A 26,146-nucleotide genomic window follows, 5' to 3' on the forward strand; every position below is an offset into this window, starting at 1 on the left:
CTGCTCGAGCTATGAACTCTTTTCGCACAAATGAAGCTATCTCCGCACTTGTGCCTCGTGTTGGGTACTGTGGTTGCACTTCCCCTGAATCCTACACCATCCGACTGCAGCTGCTTGGCAGATGCAGTATCTGTATTCAGTGCTGATTCTTTAGCTCCTGCTTTTTGCTCTCAGTTTCGTTGGTGTTTCAACAGTGGTGGTGTCAACTACAGTCACAACTCCAGTGGCAACCATTGTCGTTGTCGAGACCGTACCAGTTCCATCCACCATCATGGAGATGTTTGTGGACTTTGAGAGCACTGTAAGCTTGAACCCTGCTTTTGCGCTGACAGTAGTATGAAGAATATTTGTTACAGGCATGGAGTTTAGTTTCCCATTTAATATTTAGAATCTTTAGCACTAGTGATTTTTTTTAGTTCATATCATATTATAGTTGCATCTTCTTTTTAGAGGCCATCAGCCTTATACAGGAGCATCCAGTGACCCCGAACGGGAACGTGTTGGATTGTACGTAACAATCTCAAGCGGTATATTCTCAACGTATCAAATTATGTATGCAAACGTATGGAATCCTTGATTCTTCTTGTCTCCTAAGTACAGTCAAAGTGGGAGATTGTCTCTCAGCTCCTATTCGGTGGATTCCTCTCCCAAGTGTGCGGCTCTCTCTGATTGGCTAATAAATGTCATCTGTCTGATTGGCTGGATCAGCTTAGCTAATCAAACAGAACGTGTAACTAACGTAATTCCCAAGCGAACCGCCCACCCAAGCGACCCGCCCACCTCCCCGAAAAATAACTCTCTATATTGATTTCAAATCACAATTTCTTAATCACATACAAATTATATACAAAAAATTAATTAGTAGTACGATTAGGACATCGATTAATTTTATGTCCTTCAACACCACAACCACTGCAGCGAAATTGGCGGCGTACGACTGCTTGAGAAGCTGGGAGCTCCGGCTCAACTGGAGCAGCCGTAACAGCTTGAGATGCCTCAACCTGACCTTGTACAAGCGCTTGAGCTTCTTCACTAGTAATCCCATGCTCAATAGATATCTGTTTCTTAGATTTTTGGCGTTTTTGCTTCTCTTTTTCATTCGCAGCTCGTAAATCATGGTTTTCTTTCCGTACGAGTAAAGTATCATTCGCTAGTATTTCGTAGGCTTTTGACAACCGTATAACTGCCTGGTTGATTTCTTGATTCTGATTTCCTGTGCGCTCATTTATATGTTTATTGATTGTAGTTGACTGGCGTACAAATTGGCGTATATTTTGAGGTGTTTGTAAGCAGGATGATGCTGTATTGCTTGATCGACTTGGAGGGGGGGTTGGAGTCTTCAATTGAATATTAAGATATTGAAGAACTCGATCTGGATTGAAAGGCACTAATCCAGTGGCTTCGAAGCTATTCTGAATAGATTGAGCTTTATATGCCACTGTACGAGCCTGTGGAAATGCTGTTAAAAAGTCCATTTTGTCGATATGATTGAATCCAAGCCTCATTCGTTGCTCAACAACCTGCCCATAATACCGTTTTAAAACTGCAAAACAGCCAACATCAAGAGGCTGTAATAGATGCGAAGAATGAGGTGGCATGCAGATTGGAATAATATTATTCTCAGTGCATGTACGATCAAATTCTGGAGTCAAATGGCTTCCATGGCCATCAAGAATCAACATTCGGTATTTTCCCATTGTACGATCATTAATATTAGGAATAAAATGGGTTTTAAGCCATTCTAATCCTATTTGATCTGTTGTCCAACCATTATCGCTAATATTGATTCTCCAATCATCTGGAAGATCCTCAAACCAACCTAATCGTACGTTTTTCTTTGCTTTGAAAATAATGTACGAAGGTAACGCCCAACCAGTTGAATTTGTTGCTTCAATTGCAGTCACCCATTCTCGATTTCCAGGCTGTAAAAGCTTTGGCTGAGCATATCGATCGCTTCCAGTAATAACCTTCGCAGATGCACAGAGTCCCATAGCAAAGCCAGTCTCATCAAAGTTATAGATATCTTCTGGTAAGATTCCATACTCAGATATAGCAGCTCGTACGCGGTCAAAATGTTCTTGAATTATCTTTGGATCTTCACATTTGGCACGTTCATAGTTATATTTCCTTGCGAATTTGGAATCAATCTCCGGACGGCGTTTAATCAGATTGGTCACCCAGTTTTTTCCAACTTGTGATTTTCCATGTTGTTGTAGAAGATAATTGACCATTTCTCGTACAAGAGAATGTCGGGGAGGTAATCCACGTCGATCTAAATCAAGAACCCATTTGACAAGTGAATCCTCCTCAGATTGAGTCAATTTATGGTGGTTGGCGCGCTTTTCACCTTTATATTCAATGCCTTTGAGTCGATCTCGGAGAGTCGTACAAGGAATATCATAAATCCTTGTAGCTTCACGAATATTGGAAATTCTTCCATTTTTCAAATCAGAAATAGCTAACTGGATCTTTCCCTCTATCTGAGCAGATTTTAAGGGATCTTTCTTGCGAATTGGTGGCATTTTGACGCGTTGAAATATGAGAAATCAATATAGAGAGTTATTTTTCGGGGAGGTGGGCGGGTCGCTTGGGTGGGCGGTTCGCTTGGGAATTACGTTACGAGTGCTTAAGCTTCCTCTCTGGTAATTCCTTGCTCATGAGATATTTGCTGCTTAGATCTTTGACATTTTTTCTTATGTGCAGCCCGTAGATCATGGAATCCCTTCTGTGCAATTGTAAGCTTATTAATACTTATCTCATAAGCCTTTGACGCCCGTGTTAACACTTCATCAATAGCCTCAGATGAACTTCTTGTATGCCGGCTTATTCGCTTCTTAATTGTAGTCATCTAGCGCTTGAATTGAAGTGGATTTTGAGAGGTTTGTAAGCAGGATGATTGTGTATCACTTGATCGACTTGGGGGTGGGGGGGGTGGGTGTTGGAGTCTTCAATCGAACAGTAAGCTGTTGATAAACTCGATCTGGATTGAATGGTACTAAACCAGTTGCTGCAAAGCTATTCCGAACAGTTTGAGCTTTATATGCCATCGTACGAGCTGCTGGAAATGCAGTGAGAAAGTCGATTTTGTCAGTATGATTGAATCCAAGCCTCATTTGCTGCTCAACAAGCTGTCCATAATGTCGCTTTAAAATAGCAAAATAGCTAACATCAAGAGGCTGTAAAAGATGTGAGGAATGAGGAGGCATAAAGACTGGAATAATATTATTCTCAGTGCATGTACGGTTAAATTCAGCAGTTAAATGGCTTCCATGACCATCAAGAATCAACATCCGATATTTTCCCAATGTACGGTTATTAATAAGAGGAATAAAATGAGTTTTAAGCCATTGTAATTTAATCTTATCCGTTGTCCATCCATTATCACTGATATTGATTCTCCAGTCATCTGGAAGATTTTCAAACCAGCCTAATCGAGTGTATTTCTTTGCCTTAAAAATAATATATGAAGGCAAGGCCCATCCAATTGAATTAACTGCCTCAATTGCAGTTACCCATTCTCGATTACCAGGCTGTAATAGCTTTGGCCGAGCATATCGATCACTTTTTGTTATGACCTTTGCGTAGCGCAGAGTTCCATTGCAAAGCCAGTCTCATCAAAGTTATATATATCTTCTTGTAAGATTCCATACTCTAATATAACCTCTCGTACGCGATTAAAATATCCTTGGATTATCTTCGGATCTTCGCATTTGGCGCGCTCATAGCTATATTTCCGTGAGAAGTTTGATTCAATCTCTGGGCGACGTTTGACAAGATTGTATACCCAACTTTCTCCAACATATTGGTTTCCGCGTTGTAAAAGAAGATAATCAGCCATCTCTCGTACGAGAGAGTGTCGAGGAGGTAATCCACGTTTATCTAGATCTAAGATCCATCTAACAAGCGATTCCTCCTCACACTGAGTTAATTTATGACTGTTAGCGCGTACTTGAGATCTCTGCTGAGTGCCGTTTAATCTGTCTCGTAGAGTCGCCCGAGATATACTATAAATCCTTGCAGCTTGAGCCACGCGTAAGATTCGTCCATTTTGTAAATCAGAAATAGCTAATAAGATTCGTCCCTCTTGCTCAGCTAAATCTTTCTTATTTTTATTGCGAATTGGTGGCATGTTGGCGTGTTGAATAATATGGAATTAATATTGTGTACGCGTTCGGGAAAAAGTGGTGGTTCGCTTGTGGATTACGTTAGTACGGAGTAGAGACCGGCAGTATAATTGAAATTGATAGGTAGCTAATCCCTGTAGATATCCCTGTCGTCCCACCGTACTATGAAAATTGCCTGGGTAGACCATAGTAATAACAGACTAGGCCTCTGCGGTCTCCCGTAGCGGTTTGTATGGGGTGCACGGACGAAAAGTGTGAAATGTGTTGGATTAGCTAAGCTGATCCAGCCAATCAGAAAGATGAAATCCCTGAGCCAATCAGAGCGAGCCGCACACTTAAGAGAAGGATCCACCGAATAGGGTCTCCCACCTTTACTGTACCTAGAGGACAACAAGAATGACAACAAGGATCAAGGATGCTATGCATCTTTGCATACATAATTTGATACGTTGAGATATACCGCTAAAGATTGTTACGTACAATCCAGCAGAATGGATTCCACTCCCGCGAAACCCACGGTACTAGTAGATAATAGGAATTGTAGGCGTTCCTTTTGGGGATCAATCCAAGGGCCTTTTAATATTTCATCCAAGATCTGCTGTGCTAGAAAATGCGATGGTGACATCGCATATCGACACAGTTGGCAAATCTAGGTCTGGTAGTCCGGAACGTACTGGAACAGCTCCATCAATTAGAAATCGTAATTTAACTAATTACTTTGGGCTTGATAAATAATCAAAACGAGAGATAGAACTTGTATGAACTATCCTTGGATCTGTGATTGAGTTAGAACACTCTCTACATAACGCGTTCTGATTATCTTTGCTTTTTTCCTCATTGAATCTCCATCTACGCGACGCGTTCTTACATTTGCATCTTGGGCTTTCTTTGCTTCTTCTCTCTCTCTCTCTGTGAACGGGCGTCTTCCCTGTTTTGATTGGCAGGCGGAGAACACTCACATATATACGCCAACCTCGTCTAAGATCTACATAGTAAATCTAGGATCATCAAACCGAGTCTTTACACTTGTATGATATTGAGTGATGAGCTCATCATATCCTAGATAGCAGGACTTACCGAGTACCATCCAAGTAGGATCGAGGACATCGCTCCAACTTACGCCTACTTAGTGGCGTGATTGCGCCTCCAGATAAAATGGACGTCCACGGAGTCTTATACAGTATAAGGGAAAAAAACTCAGGCAACTTATGCGAAGTCAGCTTGTGGCATCTCAAGCTGTTACTACAACTCCGGCTGAGCCTGAGCTTCCAGCCTCTCAACTACTCATACAATGCCAATTAAAAAGTAAAGGTCATACACAGTCTACCACTGCTGTCAATCTCTCTGTAGCAATAATGTAGCCAATAATAGATGAGTTAGCCAGCTACCTTAGTAAGTCTTGCTTTTAGATGTGGTCCATGATACTCTGGCAGGAAGCAATCTCGCCACTTAAGTTCCTTGGGGCTGCAAAAGCACGTATCAGCTATTTATTTTGATTGTTGATTGCTTGGAACCTAGTAACCTACCTGGAGGGATCGATCTCAAGCTCAAATTTTCGAAAAACGTACGCGAAGCAGAGGTAAAGCTCTGCCCAGGCAAGGCTGTAGGGTTTCATTTAGCCAGTTGACATCAAGGTAGCATTTAATGAGACCACGTACTTGATACCAAGACAACTCCGTGGGCCCTTGGAAAAGGCTACAAGCCATTTATCGAGGTCTTTTCCCTCGTCACCCAACCACCTATCTGGGATGAACCCATGTGGATTAGGGAATATCGCTTCGTTGCGATGTACAAAGTGACCGCTCATTTCAACAATTGTCTGGAAGTCATGGATAATTAGTTAATTTTGTCCGCTTCGATACTACTTCGTGATTTCTTCTTACCCCTCCAGGCACGAAAACCTTGCCTATCCTTGCACCTGAAGCTGGTACAACACGTGGGAGAGGAGATGCAACGCCAGGGCTCATTCGGAGTGATTCCTTTAACACTGCAGTCTATGAATATACAAGTCAGTTGATGGACAAAGCGATGCCTCACTTTCAATCACCTGGGGTAGGATATGACGACGGGATTATACCAGATACGGAAGTTTTTGCAACTCGCAGAGATCTGGGGCATCCTCCAAAACTGGCCAAGCTGATATCAGCTCCTCTTTCAACCTTCGATATACAGTTGGCGCAGTCAATACGTAGAAAGAGCCGTGCATCAGTGTTGTTCCTGTTGTATCAGCGCCTCCGAAGAGAAGTGCTTGCGATTCCTCATATAGACTGTCTGCACTGGGAACAGTCTTACTACTGTATGCTTCAGGACGAAGTAGCTCGTGATATATAGTCGTTGAGTGAGGTAGATTCCGTAATCTTTCTGGGTTTTTGCTCAAGTCTTTTATTTGAGCTTTCAAAATCTGGGTTGAAAGTGGTCATGAAGTTATCTGGTAGATGATATGACGAACACAGATGTACCAACCTGTTGCAAATCAACAAGTCCCGAAGTAGCCGGACTGACGACCTTGGAAACATTTGGTGGGCAATTCATAATTGCCCCCTTTAGGAGTGATGAGTGCTTGAAACCGACAAACACAGGCAAAGAAGCATCCATGGCCTTGATTATTGGAGCTTCATAGCCGGGGGCCTCAATCGCATTGACGGTATTCCCGAAACAGAGATCTTCCAACCAAAGAGTTCGTCAGTAGATGATCCAGAGACAACATTGACAAGTGCTCACAGGTAATAACGTCAACAGACATGCACCGATATGCATAAAAGAGATCTGCTGGTCTGGGCCCTAGTTCCTCGAATGAATCGCACAATTGTACTACCTAGTGTCCCCTTAGTCACTAAAACTTGGAACATGCAATGTTTCAAGACCTGTCAAGTTTCTAACAGAAAGATATACCTTTTCCAAAACAAGGGCCTGAGCATCCGCAATAGCTTTTTGAGAAAACAACCTACTCAGGGCATTCTTTCTCTCCTTAGCTTCATCATATGTCAAAAAGCCGAATGAAGAACGATCCTCGCCGAAGCTATGATACAGAGTTTCTTCTTTATCCCATCTGTTTGATACATTGTATATCTCCAAGTACGCCGAAGGCGATTGAAAATGAATCTGTTGTAGTCACTCGGTCAAATCCAGGTCTATTCGTATAGTCAAGTGGCGTCTAGATAATAATGTACCTCATTAGGACCCACACGAACAACGTCTCCTACATAATCCAAGAGTGTGGCGTATTAGCAGACTTGCAGATAAATATTGCAAGAAATCGGAGTAGCAGTTATGTACCGTATTGAGCATGCAGCTTCTCCAGTGTATGTACAAAGGACGACTTGGATACAAGATCAATATACGCCTTGTAGAGGGTAGATATTGCCGCAATAGGAGGACCAGGAAATGCTGCTAATGGATGCCAAAAGATGTTGAAAACCGCGATATAGACCCAGTAGACAGCAATTCCACTCGGAATTAGCCAACAAAGGCTAGCAATGTCTAACTCGCCACTATCAAGCATAATGTGTGCCGCGAATTCTCATTTGTCGGTTGATTCCCATAACCCTATCCGGGCGAGAATGAAACAATGGATTGTGTACAAGGGAAATGTTGCAACTTATAACGTGCCTCATTCTGCTGCATCTGCACGGTGAATACCTACATTAGTGTAGCTTCGAACCACTCGTAATTTGGACTCGTTATCACAACTCATGAACCCCTGAGTGGAGGTAGCAATACAAACATATGTGAGCACGCACGCTTATTGGCAGCGGATAGGATGTTCCGTTCCCCCGATCCATGTCCGTATGAGATACCCACTTCGTCTCAAAGTCAATGATGTTAGCTTTTTTTTTGAGGATACCCGTCGCGTCGCCTCCCCCCACCCTGCGGTTGGGAGTTAGGGTTAGTGGGGGGAGGCGACACGACAAGTAGCTCTTAGATAGAGTTTATTCAATCCCCCACCCTCGGATTTGAATGTCATCGGTTTATTCTTGGATCGCAGATTCGCAACCTCGAATCGAGAGACTGGCCGACCCTTCCAACTGAGGCGGATAGCTCAGAGACTATATACCCCAGTCCGGCGAACAGCAAAGAGTGATCTTTTTCTTGAGTGACAAAGATGGTAGACGCACAGGACCAGATCTCACTAGTAAGTTTGATAGGAATCACAGGAGGCAAATTCGTCAGTGCTCCCCATTAAATGCCTAGCGGCTGAATAACGAAAATAGGATTCAGAAACAATGGACGATTCTGTTTATAGTAGGAGTATTGATTCGTGTGTATTCATCATATCGCTGCTTCTACTCGAGATCACTAACACATGATTCATACAAATCCAGAGACTTGACATCGCTTCGCAGTAGTGTTTTGAACTACCACTATGAGAATGGACGACGATACCATGCCTATCATCATGGCTCCTATTGGTATGCCATGGGTTCAGCAATTGGAACCCTTTACAGCGACTAATATTCTTTCTAGGGGCCCTAATGACGAGCGCGCAATGGATCATCTCGATCTAGGGTAGGGCCCTCCTACACGAAATGACCAACGGTTCATTTCCCCCAGTAATAACATGCTGCTCCAGTCATCATCTATATAGTCTTATGCTGCAAGGAGAGTTGTACTTGGTACCGATCTCAAAAAATCCCCAGGTGAGAATCAATTACAGTAGCAGGGCTGCTAAAGCCAGCTGATAACAATTGCAGAACGTCTTGGACGTCGGGACTGGAACGGCATCTGGGCAATGTCAGTACACTTACACCTTTCCCGCTTCGTATTGCGTATAGGTATCAGGCGATCTTATTTGATCTGCCTCTAGTGACTTCGCGAGCCTCCACCCATCAGCAAAAGTGATTGGGACTGATCTCTCGCCAATCCAACCCAGTCTAGTGCCACCAAATCTTCAATTTGAGATTGACGACTGTTGTGATGAATGGGTATATGCGGCTAATAGTTTCGACTTTATCCATGTGCGGGGCCTATATGGCTGCGTTGCTGATTGGGACAAGTTTTACAAAGAATCAATGAGGTAGGCTAGATCCACCCCTTCTAAAGGACGATTAAAAGTGTAAAAATATCGCTTCCCAAGGCTGACTGGTATGCGCAGACACCTAAAACCAGGGGGTTATATGGAGCAAGTGGAAATCTCTGTCGTACCCAAGTCCGAAGATGGTAGTGTCGACGGTACAATCTTTGAGAAATGGGGAGTAGTGTCCCTTCAGGCCGGGGATGCCTTCGGAAAGACTCTGAGAATAGTCGACGAGGCCAAGGATAGAATGATTGCGGCGGGATTTGTTGATGTCGTTGAGCGTCGTTTCAAGCTCCCCATCGGGCCATGGCCCAAGGACCGTCATCTGAAGGAGCTGGGGCTCTATAACAGGCTTTACTGGGAAGAAGGCATCCAAGGATGGACAATGATGCTTTTGACAAGCATCCTCAAGGCATGTATACCCTCATTTGACAAGCTATTCATGAAATTGGCTAACAATCAATATAGTGGAAACGAGAAGAAGTCGAATTGTATCTAATGGAAGTTAGACAGGGTTTACGGAACCCAAAATACCATGCCTATCATGACTGGTAAGATTGTATGTACACACTCCAGGTTCCATCCAAGTCTGACCATGATAGTACTGTTGTGTATGGACGAAAGGCACCTGAAATTCCGGAAGAGGAATGAGAAGAACAACAATAAGCTGATATCGAGATTCTTGCCGGTACTACTGTGTGGTAGTGATTCAGGATTTAGTACCATAGGTTATCCACAACTCCACTGGAATTTCCCATACAATTAAGGTTCATACTAAGCCTAAACTGGCAAAACCACCCTCCAGAGCTCAAGAGAATTCCCTCTGGAGTTCGAACATTCACAACCACTCTAATATGGAATGTAGGATACCAATTATCTTGGTATATACCAATAATCACATCGTATTTGACTGTGGAAACTATTTAATAGAGGCATATAACCAATTAATGAAGGACATTTTGCTAGAAATCCTTAGAGGTAAACCGACGTGCAGATAGTAGCTACGGCGGACTTTATCTAGCTAAAGAGCACTACCCGTGCCGCCTATAGCATACTAACAATCCATAATGCTTCAAAGGAGGCAGGGTTCCCTCCGACTTCTCTGCACGCTCATTGGTTACACGTCCAGGAAGGCTGTTATCATACCATAGTACGCATCTCGGTGATATAAATCTATGACGGTTAAAAAAGACTAATATCGGGTTTTTTCCTGATAGCCTTCTGCACGGGAACAACGTTGAGTATTGTCATTCAAAGATGAAAGGAATACTAGGACACACACAGGAAGATACCACCAGGAATACACTGGTATAAATTAGCATAAGCTTGCATTATCAGGATTTTCTTGGAAGAGAACAATTTTTTAAAGATAATTGTATCCCAAACCTGCCACCTGTTCCAAAACAATAACGTTTCTTCCGAGAATTGAAAATTAATAACAGATCCATTTATTCGCTTCAACCATTGCAGACCACTAAGTGCTCCCGTTGTCGGATTGCTAGGTTTAGTCCAGGCCAATCCTGAAGAGTATTCTACTAGGATGGAAAGAAAAAAAGCGACTAGCAAGATTGTATGTATTCAGTTGTCTGTCTGTCCCTCTGTCCCTCAAGTTTCCAAGCTGGGATTTTATAAACATCTTTGGCAGGGTGATTTGTGAGCTATCATGAGGGGTAAATAAACATTGGGCTGAAATCTAGGTGCCCTAAGGTGCCTTTTAGACCTGTAAAATCTAACAGCCGATCTCTCTGCTTCGTTTGAAATCCGGATTATCTGACACCTGTTTAGGGTCGCTTGGTAACGTAATCAACAAGCGAGTTGGCCACTTTTCCCGAAAACGCGCGCTCTATTGATTCTACATAATTCAACACGTCAATATGCCACCAATTCGCAATAAAAATTCAAAAAAATTCAGCTGAACAAGAGGGACGAATCTTGTTAGCTATTTCCGATTTGAAAAATGAAAAAATACACTCTATACGAAAAGCAGCAGAGATCTATAATGTTTTACGGTCAACACTTCAAAACAGACTACATGGCATGGCATATCGAGCTAACACCGCCAATGGCCATAAATTAACTCAGTGTGAGGAGGAATCGCTTGTTAGATGGATCTTAGATCTAGATAAACGTGGATTACCTCCTCGACACTCTCTCGTACGAGAGATGGCTGATTATCTTCTTTTACAACGCGGAAACCAATATGTTGGAGAAAATTGGGTATACAATCTTGTCAAACGTCGCCCAGAGATTGAATCAAACTTCTCACGGAAATATAGCTATGAGCGCGCCAAATGCGAAGATCCGAAGATAATCCAAGGATATTTTAATCGCGTACGAGAGGTTATATTAGAGTATGGAATCTTACAAGAAGATATATATAACTTTGATGAGACTGGCTTTGCAATGGAACTCTGCGCTACGCAAAGGTCATAACAAAAAGTGATCGATATGCTCGGCCAAAGCTATTACAGCCTGGTAATCGAGAATGGGTAACTGCAATTGAGGCAGTTAATTCAATTGGATGGGTGTTGGTTTGTGGGAGCAATCGAGATGCCTCACTCCGACGCACTGAGCCGCAGGGCGTCACGTGACCTCGTCTAGGATAGAGGGATGTAAGACCGCGTCGGGGCGTGAGTTAGATAGCTACAATCACACACATTTTGAACCCATACAGAATTGCAGTACCTGCTAACCATTCATGTACGTATGTACATTGATGTGTACACGTGCTTTATGCACCCACACTGATCAGTCTTGGTTGCAATATCAAGACAGATTGGCAAGGTCCTAGGTTCTTTCTTGTAATCACTTGTGGTTATAAAGAACCTAGTTCCAGGCTTCATTGACTACATTATAAATCAAGTGGAAAAGGGAGATTCTGCAGTGTCATATCTCTAACAAACTGAATCTTTGCTACAAGACTTTCCCCCCTAAGAGATAATCTTAGGCAGTCTATGTTAGGAATAGGTTAATTCTACAGCGTCAATATTCCATAATACCACCCTATCACGAGACCACGTTGTTGACACGTTCAAAAGTCAACACCAAACAATCAATCATCAAGATAACCGAGTTAACCCAATAAGGAAATCACCAAGATTAGTGAGAATAATAGCTTCCTAAACCCTTGATAATTCAAGACAACCACTGCTAAGCAATGACCCTAAAGTCTTTAGATCTGCTACTAGCCATTGAAGTGAAGCTGAGTCAGAACCTACTAGAATTCCTAATGACAACTTTATAACAGAGACTAGATTTAACACTGTCACCGGGCATAAGAAGATTGATCCAACCTTATGAGAAAAGGATGCTGGACCGGGGGACAGTATAGAAGCGTTAGTCAACTACACAATAAGAGCCATGTACGAGGCTGTCGTTAGTCATTACTTTGACCATGAACTATTCGAATGGCTTCATAATTACTTTAAAGAATGGACTCTGGTCGAATTCAATAAGCTTAACAGGACCACGAGAAGCAAGCTGAAAGACTTCCTTCAGATACGTGGTATTTATTTGGACTATAGAGGTAAGAAAAATATCTCAGAAGGATTAGTCAAATTGCTTCAGATGGATATTCCCCCAAGATGGCCAGATGACATGATCACCAGCAAGAAATTTAACTCAAGATCAAGGATAGCCTTAGGTCAACAAGCTCAGTTAACACTAAGGAGTGACACCACCCCGCCAGCTAAGAGAATTGAGAATTATAATAGGGATCACCTCATTAGATTGCCTTATTCTAACAAGGAAAAGGAAGAGATAACACTCAGGAGAGATCTAGAGAGAAGAATTAATAATAACCCTCTATAGCTGGAGACTCATGTCTGAGATCTTAATAGTTGTATACCCTTGACTGGTGCCAACGCAGTGCCGATAGGGACACTGGCCCCCAGTCCAATCAAGATATCTACCACACCACCTCCGCGTCCCTCTACGTCGTTGACATCTGCGAGGCAACTTGATGAGTACATGAGATTGCCGCCTACAGAGTATGAACAAGAGGATATTGACCCATCGTTGGCCGCAAAGTTTTCCAAGGCATAGGATAAGGCAGAGAGTTATTCAGGAGAACAATATGATATCCTAGACGATAAAGTCCTTGCTTTCCTAAGAGTTTGTTGATTGATTAGAGTACAATTAACGCAATGTTGGATACTCTTTCCCAAGATGCTTTCTGGGTATGTAAAAACCTACTACATGCACTATATTGGTTAAGATGCTTCATTTATAGATGCATACAAAGCTATAAAGACGTACTTTAACATAGATTCCAACCATTGGATGTACTACTAGGACTGGACGTCGACCACATTGAAAGGCGTTCTCCGTAATAACCCCAGCAAAATGCTTGTAGAAGTAGTAGAAATCCTTATTGAGAAACTTCACTTATGCTAATATGCTCTGGGAAATGCGTACAAGGGCCAGGAACATCTAGTTGCTGCTGTCACTAGAGCCTGTCAAGATTTGCCTGAGATGAGCGACGCTCTTAGTGATCCTGCAATGAATTTTGAGATGTTGGTATCAAGACTCCGTGCCAGGGCCGCTGTGGTCCAAGGAAAGGAGTTAGCTAGTCAATATCTAACCCAAGTTAAAGCCAACTCAGCTCCCAATAGGATAGAAGAAGACAATCCGATGACACTGTACATAGATAGAAAGTTCTTAGGCCGCACAAACTAGAATAATCGACAAACCCCACGTCAAGGATATCGACGCCAGGGACGTGATAATCATAATTCCCGCCAATAAGGTAATAGGAAGTGTTAGATCTGCCATAGGTCTAATTGCTGCTCATTTAAACACTCCAACAAGGAGCGCTGCAGAGCGAGAGAGCAGTTTAATGATTATCAACGTATAGATAGTAGATGCTCCACTTCTGACCGCACATATCACGCCTTTGTCATGGACTTTGAAAAGGGCTATATAATTGAGTCAGATAGTGAGGAGAATAACATTGAAGAAGAAGACAACATTGAGGACGATGCTACTGTGTATTTTATAATTAACAAACTGCAAGATCATTCCTTTATCCATTGGATAAGTGGATACCACGACGATATCGATCAGGAAGGATTCCACCACAAATTGGAGGTAAGAGAGCTTGATCAATCAGAGCGCAAGGATGGCCTCCTAGAACCTACTTCTCAATTTGTACTTGAACACCATGAAGGCAAGATTTTCCAAGGAATTCTTCCAGATACTGGAGCAGCAAAGGTATCAACTGTTGGCCGACGTCAACTTGCTGCCTTGCAGAGAAGCTATCTAGAGATTACCGTCAATAGGACCCGTGTAGGAGAGTACTTAATTCGATTTGGCTAAGGTGAGAGTGTTCACTCTGAGGGTGCTGTTACTATAACAACCCCAATTAGTGATATTGATTTTTATATTATAAATATGCCAACCCCATTCTTGCTTTGCTTAGATGATATAGATAAACATAGCGCTTACCTAGATAACATTACGAACTGCATGATAAAGGGAGACGTATGGGTCCTAATTATTAGAAAGCAAGGCCACCCATGGTTTTTCCTTGATAAGAAGCAGGCGCTAGTAACATTTCTCACAGAGATTGAGATAAGACGACTTCACTATTGGTTTGGCCATCCTGCGGTTAACTACTTGCACAAGCTTTTAAAACGAGCAGGCCATAATGATATAGATTACAACAATCTTGCAGAAATTGAGAAGTTTTACCATCACTGCTAAATGAACTAGCAGGCACCACGATGCTTTAAATTTACATTGAATAACGATTGTGAGTTTAACTATGAGATTGTCGTTGATATTATATATTTAGATAGCAAGCTGGTGCTTCATGTTGTCGATTAGGCGACGTCCTTCTAGGCCGCATGATTTTTAAAGTCTTTATCTGCAAAAGATACATGGGAAGCGCTCTAGGTAGTATGGATTGACACCTATCTTGGCCCTCCTAATGTTATTTTACACGATGCAGGAACTAATTTTGCTATATTAGAATTTAAAACTGAGGCTAAGATAATAGGAATCCAATGTTACCAAGTGCCAGTGGAAGCACACAATGTAATCAGGAAAGTTAAGCGTTACTATACACCACTGTGTAGAATATACAACATTATATTGGCAGAACTAGGCGCCAGTGTCGACAAGGACGTGATCCTCTAGATGGCTATTAAAGCCATTAATAATACTGTGGGACCAGATAGGATAGTTCTAACTGTACTCATTTTTAGTGCTTACCCGCGCATAACAACTGACTCGCCCCCATCCGCGTTAACTGCTCGACGTGCTAAGATAATGAGAAAGGTAATAGCCGAATTGAGACGTGCCATGACAGAGCGACAAGTTAATGATACACTTAACACTAGGAATAGCCCAATTATCATGGAAATGCTTAATCTCGCACTAGAGAGTAAAGTTAAAGTATAGCGCGAAGGAGATGGTTGATCAGGACTGTACAAAGTTATATCAGTCAATGGCCATGACGTGACTGTAGATCTTAGAAATGGTGCTGTTATATTTAGGGTGACGTCAGTACAGCAGTATTTATGTGATAGCAAGGATGAGAGTGATCGCCTGATTAGATTGCCTCTCTCTCCCCCCCAAGAGGATCTCAATCGCCAGGACGGTCGGTCCTAAGTCGACTTCGACCAGACTCCGAGGACTAGAGCAAGGGTAAGACTGCAAGACCATCCTGCAAATCCAAATCACCATGTTGAGACTGGGGGAGTCCATGCACCGCAGACCCCCAAGATGCCTGCGTTGCCACGCCGCTGAGGACGACCATGTAATTCTAAAAATAAACCAAAAGTGTACGCCAAAGTGTTCATATCCAAAAAGGAGAGGGACGACCTTGAACTTGCTGTCAAGCTGCAGCATAAAGACAAGATTGCTACCAATAGCGCGCTATTTAAATTATCAAGAAAAACAGAGATCGACAGCTTAATAGCAAATAGGACCTTCAAGATCCTTCACCATGCCGATATGGACCTGCGTGGCATCAGAATTTTCAATTCCCACCTTATCAACAAGATAAAGGGCAAGAATGAGATTCCCTATGAGAAATCTTAACTTATTATATAAGGATATAATAATGCTAGGAAGGATAAGATCTTGACCTAGGCACCCACGATCCAGCGTGCAAGCTAACGCTTATTAGTGTTGCTTATCCCCACACTCATTGAGATAGGAATGGTCGTTAAGATCTGGGATATCACGCAAGTATACACACAGGTGAAGACCAAGCTCGAGCGTCTGATTATCGCCAATCTTCCCATTGAAATGCAGGATAAATATCTACTAGATTTACTCCTATTAGTTGAAGGCCCGCTATATGGGATCCCTGAGGCAGGTGTTCATTGGTTTAGAACATACCAGGCGTACCATCTTAATAAATTGAACATGGAAACCTCGACATACGACCCATGCCTTCTTATCTCAAAGCTAGGAGATAACGAATTTGGACTTATGGGAATGTAAATAGATGATACACTTCTTATCTATATAGAAAAGTTCTCTAGAGGTGAACAAGCCGCGTTGCAAGAGGCAAGCTTTAAAGCAAAGCTAAAAACACGACTCTCGGAGACCAAGCCTCTAGAATTCAATAGTGCAAGAATTACCCTGCAGAATGGCATTGTTAATTTACAACAGAAAGGGCAAGCAGCGAAGATCTAATCAGTGGGTATGGAAGAACACACACAGAAGTATATCAAATAACGCGCACAGGGAGCCTATCTAGCTTCAATCTACCAACCTGAAGCTGCGTATGACTTGGCCGTGGCCGCTCAGCTGCAAGAGAAGGATCGCTCCAATTCTAATTATGAGGCGTTGAATAAACGTCTCATATGGTAGGCCCAGAATCCAGAGAGAGGGCTCCATTATGTGCCTCTCAACCTCACCAAAACCAGGATTATAGTTTTTACTGATGGATCCTTTGCCAATAACCGGGATTTGACTTCCCAAATCGGATTCCTGATTACCATGGTCAACAAAGACTTCTCGCAGCAAGGCCGCTTCGTCGCCACTGGCAACATCTTGCATTGGCAATCAGCAAAGTGTAAACGCGTTACACGGAGTGTACTAGCCTCTGAGGTCTATGGCCTTACAGCTAGATTTGACCATGCGTTCACTATTGCCAGTAGAGCTCCGAAATGAATAAATGAATATGATTATTGACCATATTCATATTCATGACTTATGAATATGATTAAAATGAATATTATTCATATGAATACGGACCATATTCATATTCATATTCATATTTATGAATATTTCTGGGTGGACTATTTTTCCGCGCTGGCAAACAGCCGTGCCCTATATAGATACATATTAACTGCCACAGAATCAGCAAATTTGATGCGAGCTTCTTCAGTTTATCTTATATTAGCCATAAGGGTACTAATCACTCTTAAGTATAAATATAGTACTAGTAGTATGAGGTCCTTTTCTTAAAATAACAAGAATCTTGGCTCAAGGAGAAGATATATATATGAAGTTCTCAAGTTCAATTATTAATTCAGTGCATATGTTGGATGCGAGGATGCAGTCGAGATCTGGATAACTGACATCACGTGATTTCAATCACGTGATGAAGGCTACATATTGGAATCTTTTGGTACTAGTCCGAACGGGGTTAGGCTCTGATAGGAGTTGTACAATTTGGGTGAGGAATAATTGACTCTGATTTGCACGTCTTCTAAAATATAGCTAACTACACATCTTGATCCTCTTTATATACACATCATAGTGGCAAAGTATCACGGATTTACGGGATAAATGACCATCCTGACTCCAAACTGTAGGCTTGAGTTTGGCTCTCATGTTCTCACGGATATGTCGTTATTCCGAGGAATCATGATTAGTAATGACATCCTGATTGGGATTAGCGTATCAAATATCCAACACTACACCAGGAATCCCTTACGCGTCGGGGTCAAAGATAGAAAAGACAGACAACGTAAGACTACTCAATTGAACCCATATTCCACATTAGGAATCCTATCGTACTAGTACTAGTGCAAATGCACCCACACTGATCAGTCTTGGTTGCAGAACTAAGACAGATTGGCAAGGTATCAGACCCCTGCGCTGTAGCCACCTGTGGTTATAGGTAGTAAGGCCTGACTCCAGGATTTGTGTTGTCTCATCGCGAGGAACCGAATCCACGTGGAAGAGACGGACTTTGCAGCGTCACCTGTGACAAACTAAGTCTATGCTAAAAGCCTCTCTCCTCTCAGAGCGAGACCTAGAGAGACTGTATTTGGGACAGTTCGTCAAAACGCCGACATTCCATAATACCGCCCTATCGCGAGACCACGTTGTTGACGCGTTCGAAAGTTAACAACACACCAAACTGACAAGAAGAGACACCCTGTTGGTCAGTTCTTTGAAATCAACAAGCACCAATGTCTCATCCGAATCATCAAGACCAAGAAAATCCAGATGAGAATCAGTCACTCAACAGTTATCAGACTAGCCCCGCTATGGAGCTGCCAGACGACAAATTCATGACGGAGATTAGATTTAATAATCAAGCTGGTAAAGATTGAGTCAACATGGCGAATTGGCTCTACGACGCCGTGCCCAGTGACGACGAGAAGAAGTTATCCATGTATATGATTTGGGTCATGTATGAGGCTGCAAGTGGCCTCCAGGTCGACTTTGAGATGTTCTAATGGTTCCATGACTTCTTTGAGGATTAGAAGATTGAGGACTTTAACTATCTAGATAAGACAACAAGAACCAAGTTGAAGGACTTCCTTTTATGGCGTGGCGTGTACGTTAACCACATGAATAGGAAGACCATCCCAATAGCATTGATAGAATTATTGGAGATGGAAGACCCTTTTGAATAGCCTGAGAAGGCTCTACAAAAGAGGACTTTCCACCCTTGGTCGAAGATAGTCTCAGGACACTATGAACAGATAGCAACTACCTATATCAAGGAGTCAAGGATTGTCAATGATACCCATATGGTGCCATCTATTGAGGAAGAAGACGAGGGTATTCATAAAGAAATACCTTCTAAGGGGCCAAATCAGGTGATTCAAGACCATGTTCAATCATCATTAAGATTAGTACAAGACATCTCAAGATTTACGCCTAAAACAGGTGCAAATACAATACCAGTCATGACACCAAGTCATAGCCAAGTCAAGATGTCCGCAATACCTACCTCTTCAGTGCCACTCCAAGCAAGATCCTTGGATCCGTACAGCAAGGTGCCACCCGACGAATATGGACGTCAACCTGTTGATTCTTAGTTGGCCATGAAGTTCACCAAAGCATGGGATAAGACGAAGAATTATTTAGGAGATCTTTATGATATCCTAGATAATAAAGTTCGAATCTTCTTACGACTATGCCGATTAATAGAGATCCAGTTGAGTCAATGCTGGGCCGTCTTTCCCGAGATGCTTTCTGGCAGAGCAGAAACTTATTACATGCACCACGTCAATCCTGATGCATCATTTGCATAGATGTATTGGGCAATAAAGAGCTACTTTGACATGGAGTTAAATCACGCTCTCTACTACCAGGATTGGATGTCGATCACCCTAGTCGACGTACGTCGTGAGAACACAGGGAAGACACTGCCAGAAGTAGTAGAAATCTTAGTAGAAAAACTGCATCTATGCCAACGTGCGTTGGGACCGCATTATATGTCCCCTAAACATCTTGTATTAGCCATCATAAGAGCATGTTAAGGATCACTAGAAATGAGCGAGGTTCTCAGTAAACTAACGACAAAGTTTGAAACACTGGTATCACGACTTCGTGCAAAAGCTGCTATTATGCAAAAGAAGAAAGCAGCTAGTTAATATCTTGCTAAATCTAATAACATGCCATCAACACACTTTACTGACAGGAAGTACATTGGAAAAACCAGTTGAGGGAATCGCCCGCCACCTCAGAGATCATAGCAACGTCAAAACCGTCAAGATAATGGCTCTCGACAACGAAGTGACGGCCAATGTTGGGTATGTAATAAACCAGATTGTCGATCTTACAACCACTCAGAGAAGGAATGAAGTGAGGTGAGGGAGCGATTTAACAGGTATCGCCACGCTGAGGGCAAAGCCAATGCCTCGGATAAGACATATCGCGCGTTTCTAATGGACTTCGAAGCCGGTTATAATATCACATTGGATAGCGAGGACGAGGAAGAAACCAACAATAATGACAAGGATGAAGTAACAGCGTACTTTATGGTTGGATAACTGCAAGATCAGGCGTTCTTACACTGGATAACAGGTGAGGAGACTGAGCAAGATAACCCCTCTACCATTGCTTCTCAGTTCGTGATAGACCAACATGACAGTAAGATTTTCCATGGAATCTTACCCGACACGGGAGCAGCGAGAGTATTAATGGTTGGAAGACGTCAACTCACCGCTTTACAAAAGATCTATCCAGGGATCATGGTCGACAAATCTCGTGCAGGAGAGCACTCAATTCGATTTGGTCAAGGGGATAGCGTTGACTCTGAGGGAGCTGTTACTATCAAGACCCCAATTGGCAATATTGATTTCCATGTTATGAATACACCGACCCCATTCTTACTTTGTATTACTGATATGGATCGCCATGAAGCTTATCTTGACAACACCACCAACTGCTTGGTTAAGGGAGATTTGAGAGTGCCAATTGTCCAGAAATAGGGATACCCTTGGTTCTTTCTGGATGATAGTCATACACCAGTAACGTTCTTGACGGAAGTAGAAATGAGACGTCTTCATTGATGATTTGGTCATCTAAGTGTTGACCGATTGCATAAACTCTTGGAGCAAGCTGGTCATGACAATGTTGACCACAAATCCCTTGCTGAGATTAAGAAGTATTATTACTACTGCTAGATGAATCAGCAGGCACCCCGCCGGTTCAAGTTTACATTGACTGACGACTGTGAGTTCAATTATGAGATTGTCGTTGATATTATGTATCTCGATGGAAAGCTGGTGCTTCACGTTGTAGATTGGGCAACTTCCTTCCAGGCAGCGAGATTCTTAAAATCTCTCTCAGCAAAGGATACTTGGGAAGCACTCAGGACGGCATGGATTGACACTTACCTTGGTCCACTGGACGTCATATCTCATGATGCCGGGACGAATTTTGCATTGAACGAATTCAAAATGGAAGCCAGGATGATGGGGATTACATGCCACCAGGTACCAGTGGAAGCACATTCCAGCATTGGTAAAGTCGAGCGGTATCACGCACCACTACATAGAGCATTCAATATTATCTCTACAGAACTTAGCACTAGTGTTGACAAGGATATAGTTCTCCAAATGGCAGTTAAGGCTGTTAACAATACTATGGGACCAGATGGAATTGTGCTAACCGTGTTGGTTTTTAGGGCATATCCGCGGATGATATTAGATTCACCGCCATCTGCGTTGACAATTAGACATGCCCAGATAACAAGAAAGGCAATAGCCAAATTAAGAAAGGCCGTGGCCGAGAGGAGAGTCAATAACGCCCTAAACACTAGGAATGGCCTAATAATTACAGAGACACTTAAACTCTCTCCAGGGGCCAATGTTAAAGTTTGATGAGAAGGCAAGGGTTGGATAGGCCCACATAAACTTATCTTAGTAAACAGCTATGATGTGACAGTTGATCTTGGTAATGGTGCTGTCGCTTTCCGGGCAATGTCAGTCCAGCAGTATCTTCAAGATCAAAGAGAGACAGATGATGGAATCCACATCCCTAAACCACCCGTGACACCTCCACCTCCACGACGTTGAGGATGACCACAAGGATCCAAGAACAAGCAAAAAGCGGATGTCAACGTATACCTATCAAAGAAAGAGAAGGATGACCTTGAACTCGCACTCAAATTAAGACGAGAAGGAAAGATCGTGACAGAAGGTGCCCTATTCGAACTTTCAAGTGTTGCAGAGATCGATGGTCTGATTGCAAACGGGACGTTCAAAATCGTCCACCAAGATAATGTGAACCTCAGGGATCTCTGCATATTCAACTCCCGCTTAGTTAATGAGATCAAGGGGAAGAATGAGATCCCATATGAGAAATCACGCCTAGTCATCCAAGGATATAATGATGCTGGGAAAGCTGGGATCCTAACCCAAGCGCTAACAATTCAACGAGCTAGCCAGAGGCTGTTGATATCCCTTATCCCCACTTTGCTGAGTATGGATATGGTTGTGGAGATCCGTGATATCACACAAGCGTACACACAGGCCAAGACGAAGTTGTAATGTATTATTGTTACTAACCTGCCCAAAGAAATGAGGAGTAAATATTCATCAGACTCACTACTATTGGTAGAAGGAGCTTTGTATAGCATTCCCGAAGCTGGCGTCCATTGGTTTGGCACCTACCATGAGCATTATAAGGTGAAAATAGATATGGAGACTTCTATGTACAATCCATGTCTACTCGTGACAAAACCAGGCGCTAAGAGCTTTGGCCTAATGAGCATGCAGACTGATGATACACTCATCATCATAACAGAAAAGTTTGCCAGAGGTGAGGAGCAAGCACTACAGGAAGCAGGATTCAAAGCCAAACCTAAAACCCAATTGTCGTAGGATACTCCTTTGGAATTTAATGGCGCAAGGATTATTTTAGAGCAGGATAATGTCTTTATGCGGTAAAAAGGACAAGCGGCAAAAATAGAGCCAGTTGGAACAACAGATCACGCGCAAAAGTACATTGAGTAACAGGCATGAGGGGCTTACCTCGCATCTATCTGCCAACCAGAGGCTTCTTATGATCTCGCCATTGCGGCCCAGCTGCAGGAGAAGGATCAATCCGAAGACAACTATTTGGCATTGAATAAATACCTTATATGGCAAGCTGAGAATCCCGAACGAGGTCTTAGATTCATCCCCCTTGATTTAACAAAGGCAAAGATCATGATCTTTATAGATGGATCCTTCACGAATAACCGAGATTTGACTTCCCAGATTGGTTTTCTAATCGCTATGGTCAACGAAGACTTTTCTGAGGAAGGACGCTTTATTGCCACTGGTAACATAATCCATTAGGCTTCGTCAAAGTGCAAGCGTGTAACCCGGAGCGTTCTCGCCTCGGAGATCTATGGGTTAACAACTGGATTTGACCATAGAATTACATTGGCAAGTACCATCAAGATGATCACGGACCGCCTCAATTTACCTATAATCCCAGTTGTGGTTTGCACCGATAGCTACTCGCTATATGAGTGCCTCGTCAAGTTAGGAACCACAAAGGAAAAGCGCCTCATGATCAACCTTATGGCACTCCGTCAGTCATACGAGAAATGGGAAATAGATGAAATCTGCTGGATCCATGGAGACGATAATCCCGTGGATGCTTTTACAAAGGCGAACCCAAATAAGGCTCTATGGGACTTCATTGACAAGAATAAGTTGACGATTTGTGTGGAAGGATTTGTGGAAAGGACCAAGTAGGATTAGGACAAGGTTGACGATTGTTGACAGGGAGCCTGATTATTGGGATTTGCATGCTTTTATGAGAGTTGGGAGCTCGACTGCAATTCCATTTGTAAAAGAGATCCAGTGTTGGATGCGAGGATGCAGTCGAGATCTGGATAACTGACATCACGTGATTTCAATCACGTGATGAAGGCTACACCAGGAATCCCTTACGCGTCGGGGTCAAAGATAGAAAAGACAGACAACGTAAGACTACTCAATTGAACCCATATTCCACGTTAGGAATCCTATCGTACTAGTACTAGTGCAAATGCACCCACAGCATAGCCTATATAATCATGGTGTGTAGTTTAGATAGAGCATTCTAGGAAATGCTTTCTTACTTTGCAAGCAGCAAGTCTACTTGAAATTCTCTAGAATGATTCCTCCACTCATTTATCACATATAACATATATGACTAGCACTATTACATTTCATGTATTTAACTTTAACATAATGTTTACTGTTGGTTTAACTACGGTCCGTATCACGAAGCATAGACGGTAGTAAGGCGCGAACACGAAGCGGCCTAATGAGCCTGACAATATGAAGATATCTTGATTCCTAATATTGTGACTTGTCCCCAAGAACGAGGGGGACGGGGATAGCTAGCTAGATATACGCGGCACGCACGTGCCGCGTCAGACTAACTATATCCGGTGCCAAAACGTGTAGGGTTTGATATTCACGTTCCGACACTGGCAACTCTCTAAAAATAGGAAAAATAACGAGCAGCACCGGGTTGATAAAACAAACGGATTGGTGTAGGGAATGGTGCAGTAAACAATACATAAATGCTTTCTGTACATGCGGGAAGAATGAAGCAAAAGAAAATGTGGTTAGACACGAGGATTCGGGACATTATTGGGGATTTGCGAATGCCACCGAATTTGCTTTGATCGCGCGATTTTGCGGTGTCGTGGTAGACCTTTCTACCCAGCCGTCGACAGTGATATGTAGCTTATTCGTATCAACAAGGATCTGCAAAGCGTTGCATGCTTTGTTCTTTGTCATGGCGTCGGCAGGGTTGCTATTGCCATCTATCCATTTGACTTCCGTAATCTCTTGACGTTTGTATGACTGGTGGAGACACATGAGATTGATCATGAGTCGTTTTTCTTGTGTCGTACCAAGTTTCACAAGGCAGTCATATAAGCTCTTTGAATCGGTGCAGATCACTAGCGGGAGCGGATTCTCGAGGTGTAGAATCTGCGTAACTGTTGCTTTGATAGAGGCAGCGAAATCAAAGCCGTTGACCATAGCGTATAGCTCTGAGGCTAGTACGCTACGTGTTATCCGCTTGCACTTGACCGAGGACCAGTGTACAATATTCGCGTTGTTCGAGGCGTCGGCAAGTACAATAACGAATCCGATTTGTGACGAGAGGTCTTTATTATTAGCGAATGCCGCGTCAACAAAGGCGTATAGTTTGATGGTGTTGATGTTAAGTTTGACAAACTTTAAGCCGCGGTATGGGTTGTCAATTTGCCATTGCAGGCGCTTGTTGAGGTATTTGATATCCTCTTTCTGCGGATTAGTGCTCTGTGCTGCGAAGGCATAATCAAATGTGGCTTCCGGTTGCGTTAAGGAAGCAATATAGGCACCAAGCGCTCGTTGAGATACGTATTGTTCTTTTGGTGATGCGTTCTTGCGGATCTTTCCCCGGGAGCTTGTCATATTGGCGTGTTGCTCTTGCACGATTTGTATAAGCTTGCAGGTTCGTTCTTGGCTAAGCATAATACCCTGGGCCGTCTCCGAGATGAGGCCACTGTTGAATTTCAGTGGGTTTGTAGGCGAGAGTCGTTCGCGAGGTTTGCACTGTATCTTGGCAGCCTTAATTTTCTTCTCTTCGCGGTTAGCGAAGGCGTTGTCGGCGAGGATAAGAGTATCATCAGTCTGCATGCCAACGATGCCAAAGCCATTGCTAGGGTCAATACAATGTAGGAGACACGGGTCGTAGGTTGACGTCTCTATTTGTAGTTTCTCTGTATGATGGCTATGGTAGGTGTTGAACCAATGATTGCCTGATTCAGGGATCCCATATAGAGGCTTGACGACTTTTAACAGTGTGCCTGGTGAAAGGAGGATGGCGAGTTCTAGTGGCGGTCGTACGAAGATATCACGGTTAAGATATGTTTGCGAATGAATATACGCTTGAACAACGTCTCGTAGCCATAGGGAGTGAGTAACCATACAGGCAGTCAGGCATAGAATCAGGCGCTGACTGCAGCGTTGTATAGTTGGTGATTCAGTCAATATGAAGTCCTTCCCTTCGTCATTGTAAGCCTGCACAACAAGTCGCGATTTTTCAAAGGCCTTGTCGGTGCCAGAATTCTTCATCTCATCCACAAATCGTGAGTTGAAAATACGTTCACCTTTGGGAACTTCATTCTCATGCACGAAGTGGAAGACACCTCTCTCCAATAGGCCATCCACCTCTTGCTTGCGTGAGTCAGTAAATCTTGTTTGTTCCAATACCTCGTCAAAGTCAGCTCGAGGTTGAGTAATCTCCTTATTGTTGATGTATGCTTCGAAATCGTCATCTCGGTATCGAGCGGATGGTTGACGGTGCGCTGCGGTCGTTGAGAGGG

The 26,146-nt window shown here is 43.0% G+C and overlaps 9 protein-coding genes across 9 annotated transcripts in view, besides 5 other annotated features; 5 read left to right on the forward strand and 4 right to left on the reverse strand.

Moving 5' to 3' along the window:
• Positions 1-854: 854 nt before the first annotated feature.
• TSTA_097810 (uncharacterized protein) lies at positions 855-2,522 on the reverse strand (the record flags this gene model as incomplete). Its single annotated transcript, XM_002485718.1, has 2 exons — positions 855-1,819; positions 1,874-2,522. The coding sequence occupies 2 exons, from the start codon at positions 2,520-2,522 to the stop codon at positions 855-857; spliced, it is 1,614 nt and encodes a 537-aa protein (XP_002485763.1).
• Positions 990-2,477: a mobile genetic element.
• Positions 2,523-2,972: 450 nt separating the features above from the next.
• Positions 2,973-3,575: a mobile genetic element.
• Positions 3,569-4,129, reverse strand: TSTA_097820 (uncharacterized protein; the record flags this gene model as incomplete). Its single annotated transcript, XM_002485719.1, has 2 exons — positions 3,569-3,919; positions 3,950-4,129. 2 exons carry the CDS (start codon positions 4,127-4,129, stop codon positions 3,569-3,571), a joined length of 531 nt encoding a protein of 176 aa, XP_002485764.1.
• Positions 3,575-4,084: a mobile genetic element.
• A 1,296-nt stretch (positions 4,130-5,425) lies between the features above and the next one.
• On the reverse strand, positions 5,426-7,677 carry TSTA_097830 (cytochrome P450, putative). The gene is made up of 10 exons (XM_002485720.1): positions 7,401-7,677; positions 7,295-7,323; positions 7,017-7,226; positions 6,846-6,939; positions 6,588-6,787; positions 6,202-6,525; positions 6,008-6,118; positions 5,783-5,943; positions 5,651-5,725; positions 5,426-5,588 (listed from the first exon to the last, which is right to left on the reverse strand). The coding sequence occupies exons 1-10, from the start codon at positions 7,624-7,626 to the stop codon at positions 5,501-5,503; spliced, it is 1,518 nt and encodes a 505-aa protein (XP_002485765.1). The 5' UTR covers positions 7,627-7,677; the 3' UTR covers positions 5,426-5,500.
• Positions 7,678-8,487: 810 nt separating this feature from the next.
• TSTA_097840 (uncharacterized protein) lies at positions 8,488-9,870 on the forward strand (the record flags this gene model as incomplete). The annotated part of the gene is made up of 7 exons (XM_002485721.1): positions 8,488-8,630; positions 8,695-8,761; positions 8,816-8,859; positions 8,929-9,138; positions 9,217-9,550; positions 9,607-9,689; positions 9,741-9,870. 7 exons carry the CDS (start codon positions 8,488-8,490, stop codon positions 9,787-9,789), a joined length of 930 nt encoding a protein of 309 aa, XP_002485766.1. The 3' UTR covers positions 9,790-9,870.
• Positions 9,871-11,058: 1,188 nt separating this feature from the next.
• Positions 11,059-11,565: a mobile genetic element.
• A 2,046-nt stretch (positions 11,566-13,611) lies between these two features.
• Positions 13,612-14,841, forward strand: TSTA_097850 (uncharacterized protein; the record flags this gene model as incomplete). The annotated part of the gene is made up of 4 exons (XM_002485722.1): positions 13,612-13,725; positions 13,802-13,885; positions 13,948-14,424; positions 14,614-14,841. The coding sequence occupies 4 exons, from the start codon at positions 13,612-13,614 to the stop codon at positions 14,839-14,841; spliced, it is 903 nt and encodes a 300-aa protein (XP_002485767.1).
• A 1,461-nt stretch (positions 14,842-16,302) lies between these two features.
• TSTA_097860 (uncharacterized protein) lies at positions 16,303-16,785 on the forward strand (the record flags this gene model as incomplete). Its single annotated transcript, XM_002485723.1, has 2 exons — positions 16,303-16,586; positions 16,632-16,785. The coding sequence occupies 2 exons, from the start codon at positions 16,303-16,305 to the stop codon at positions 16,783-16,785; spliced, it is 438 nt and encodes a 145-aa protein (XP_002485768.1).
• A 3,044-nt stretch (positions 16,786-19,829) lies between these two features.
• On the forward strand, positions 19,830-20,771 carry TSTA_097870 (uncharacterized protein; the record flags this gene model as incomplete). The annotated part of the gene is made up of 4 exons (XM_002485724.1): positions 19,830-19,926; positions 19,979-20,090; positions 20,168-20,321; positions 20,343-20,771. 4 exons carry the CDS (start codon positions 19,830-19,832, stop codon positions 20,769-20,771), a joined length of 792 nt encoding a protein of 263 aa, XP_002485769.1.
• A 471-nt stretch (positions 20,772-21,242) lies between these two features.
• TSTA_097880 (uncharacterized protein) lies at positions 21,243-23,531 on the forward strand (the record flags this gene model as incomplete). The annotated part of the gene is made up of 5 exons (XM_002485725.1): positions 21,243-21,457; positions 21,716-21,766; positions 21,959-22,330; positions 22,421-22,663; positions 23,207-23,531. 5 exons carry the CDS (start codon positions 21,243-21,245, stop codon positions 23,529-23,531), a joined length of 1,206 nt encoding a protein of 401 aa, XP_002485770.1.
• Positions 23,532-24,416: 885 nt separating this feature from the next.
• Positions 24,417-26,146, reverse strand: part of TSTA_097890 (uncharacterized protein) — a gene marked incomplete at its 3' end in the record, with an annotated part of 5,772 nt that continues 4,042 nt past the window's right edge. The window contains exon 3 of the mRNA XM_002485726.1: positions 24,417-26,128. Coding sequence (XP_002485771.1) covers positions 24,417-26,128 — 1,712 coding nt within the window. The remainder of the gene's footprint in view (positions 26,129-26,146) is intronic.
• Positions 24,561-26,105: a mobile genetic element.

This window comes from Talaromyces stipitatus, genomic scaffold, assembly GCF_000003125.1.
Source record: "Talaromyces stipitatus ATCC 10500 scf_1105507295511 genomic scaffold, whole genome shotgun sequence".
In the NCBI taxonomy this organism is placed as follows: domain Eukaryota; kingdom Fungi; phylum Ascomycota; class Eurotiomycetes; order Eurotiales; family Trichocomaceae; genus Talaromyces; species Talaromyces stipitatus.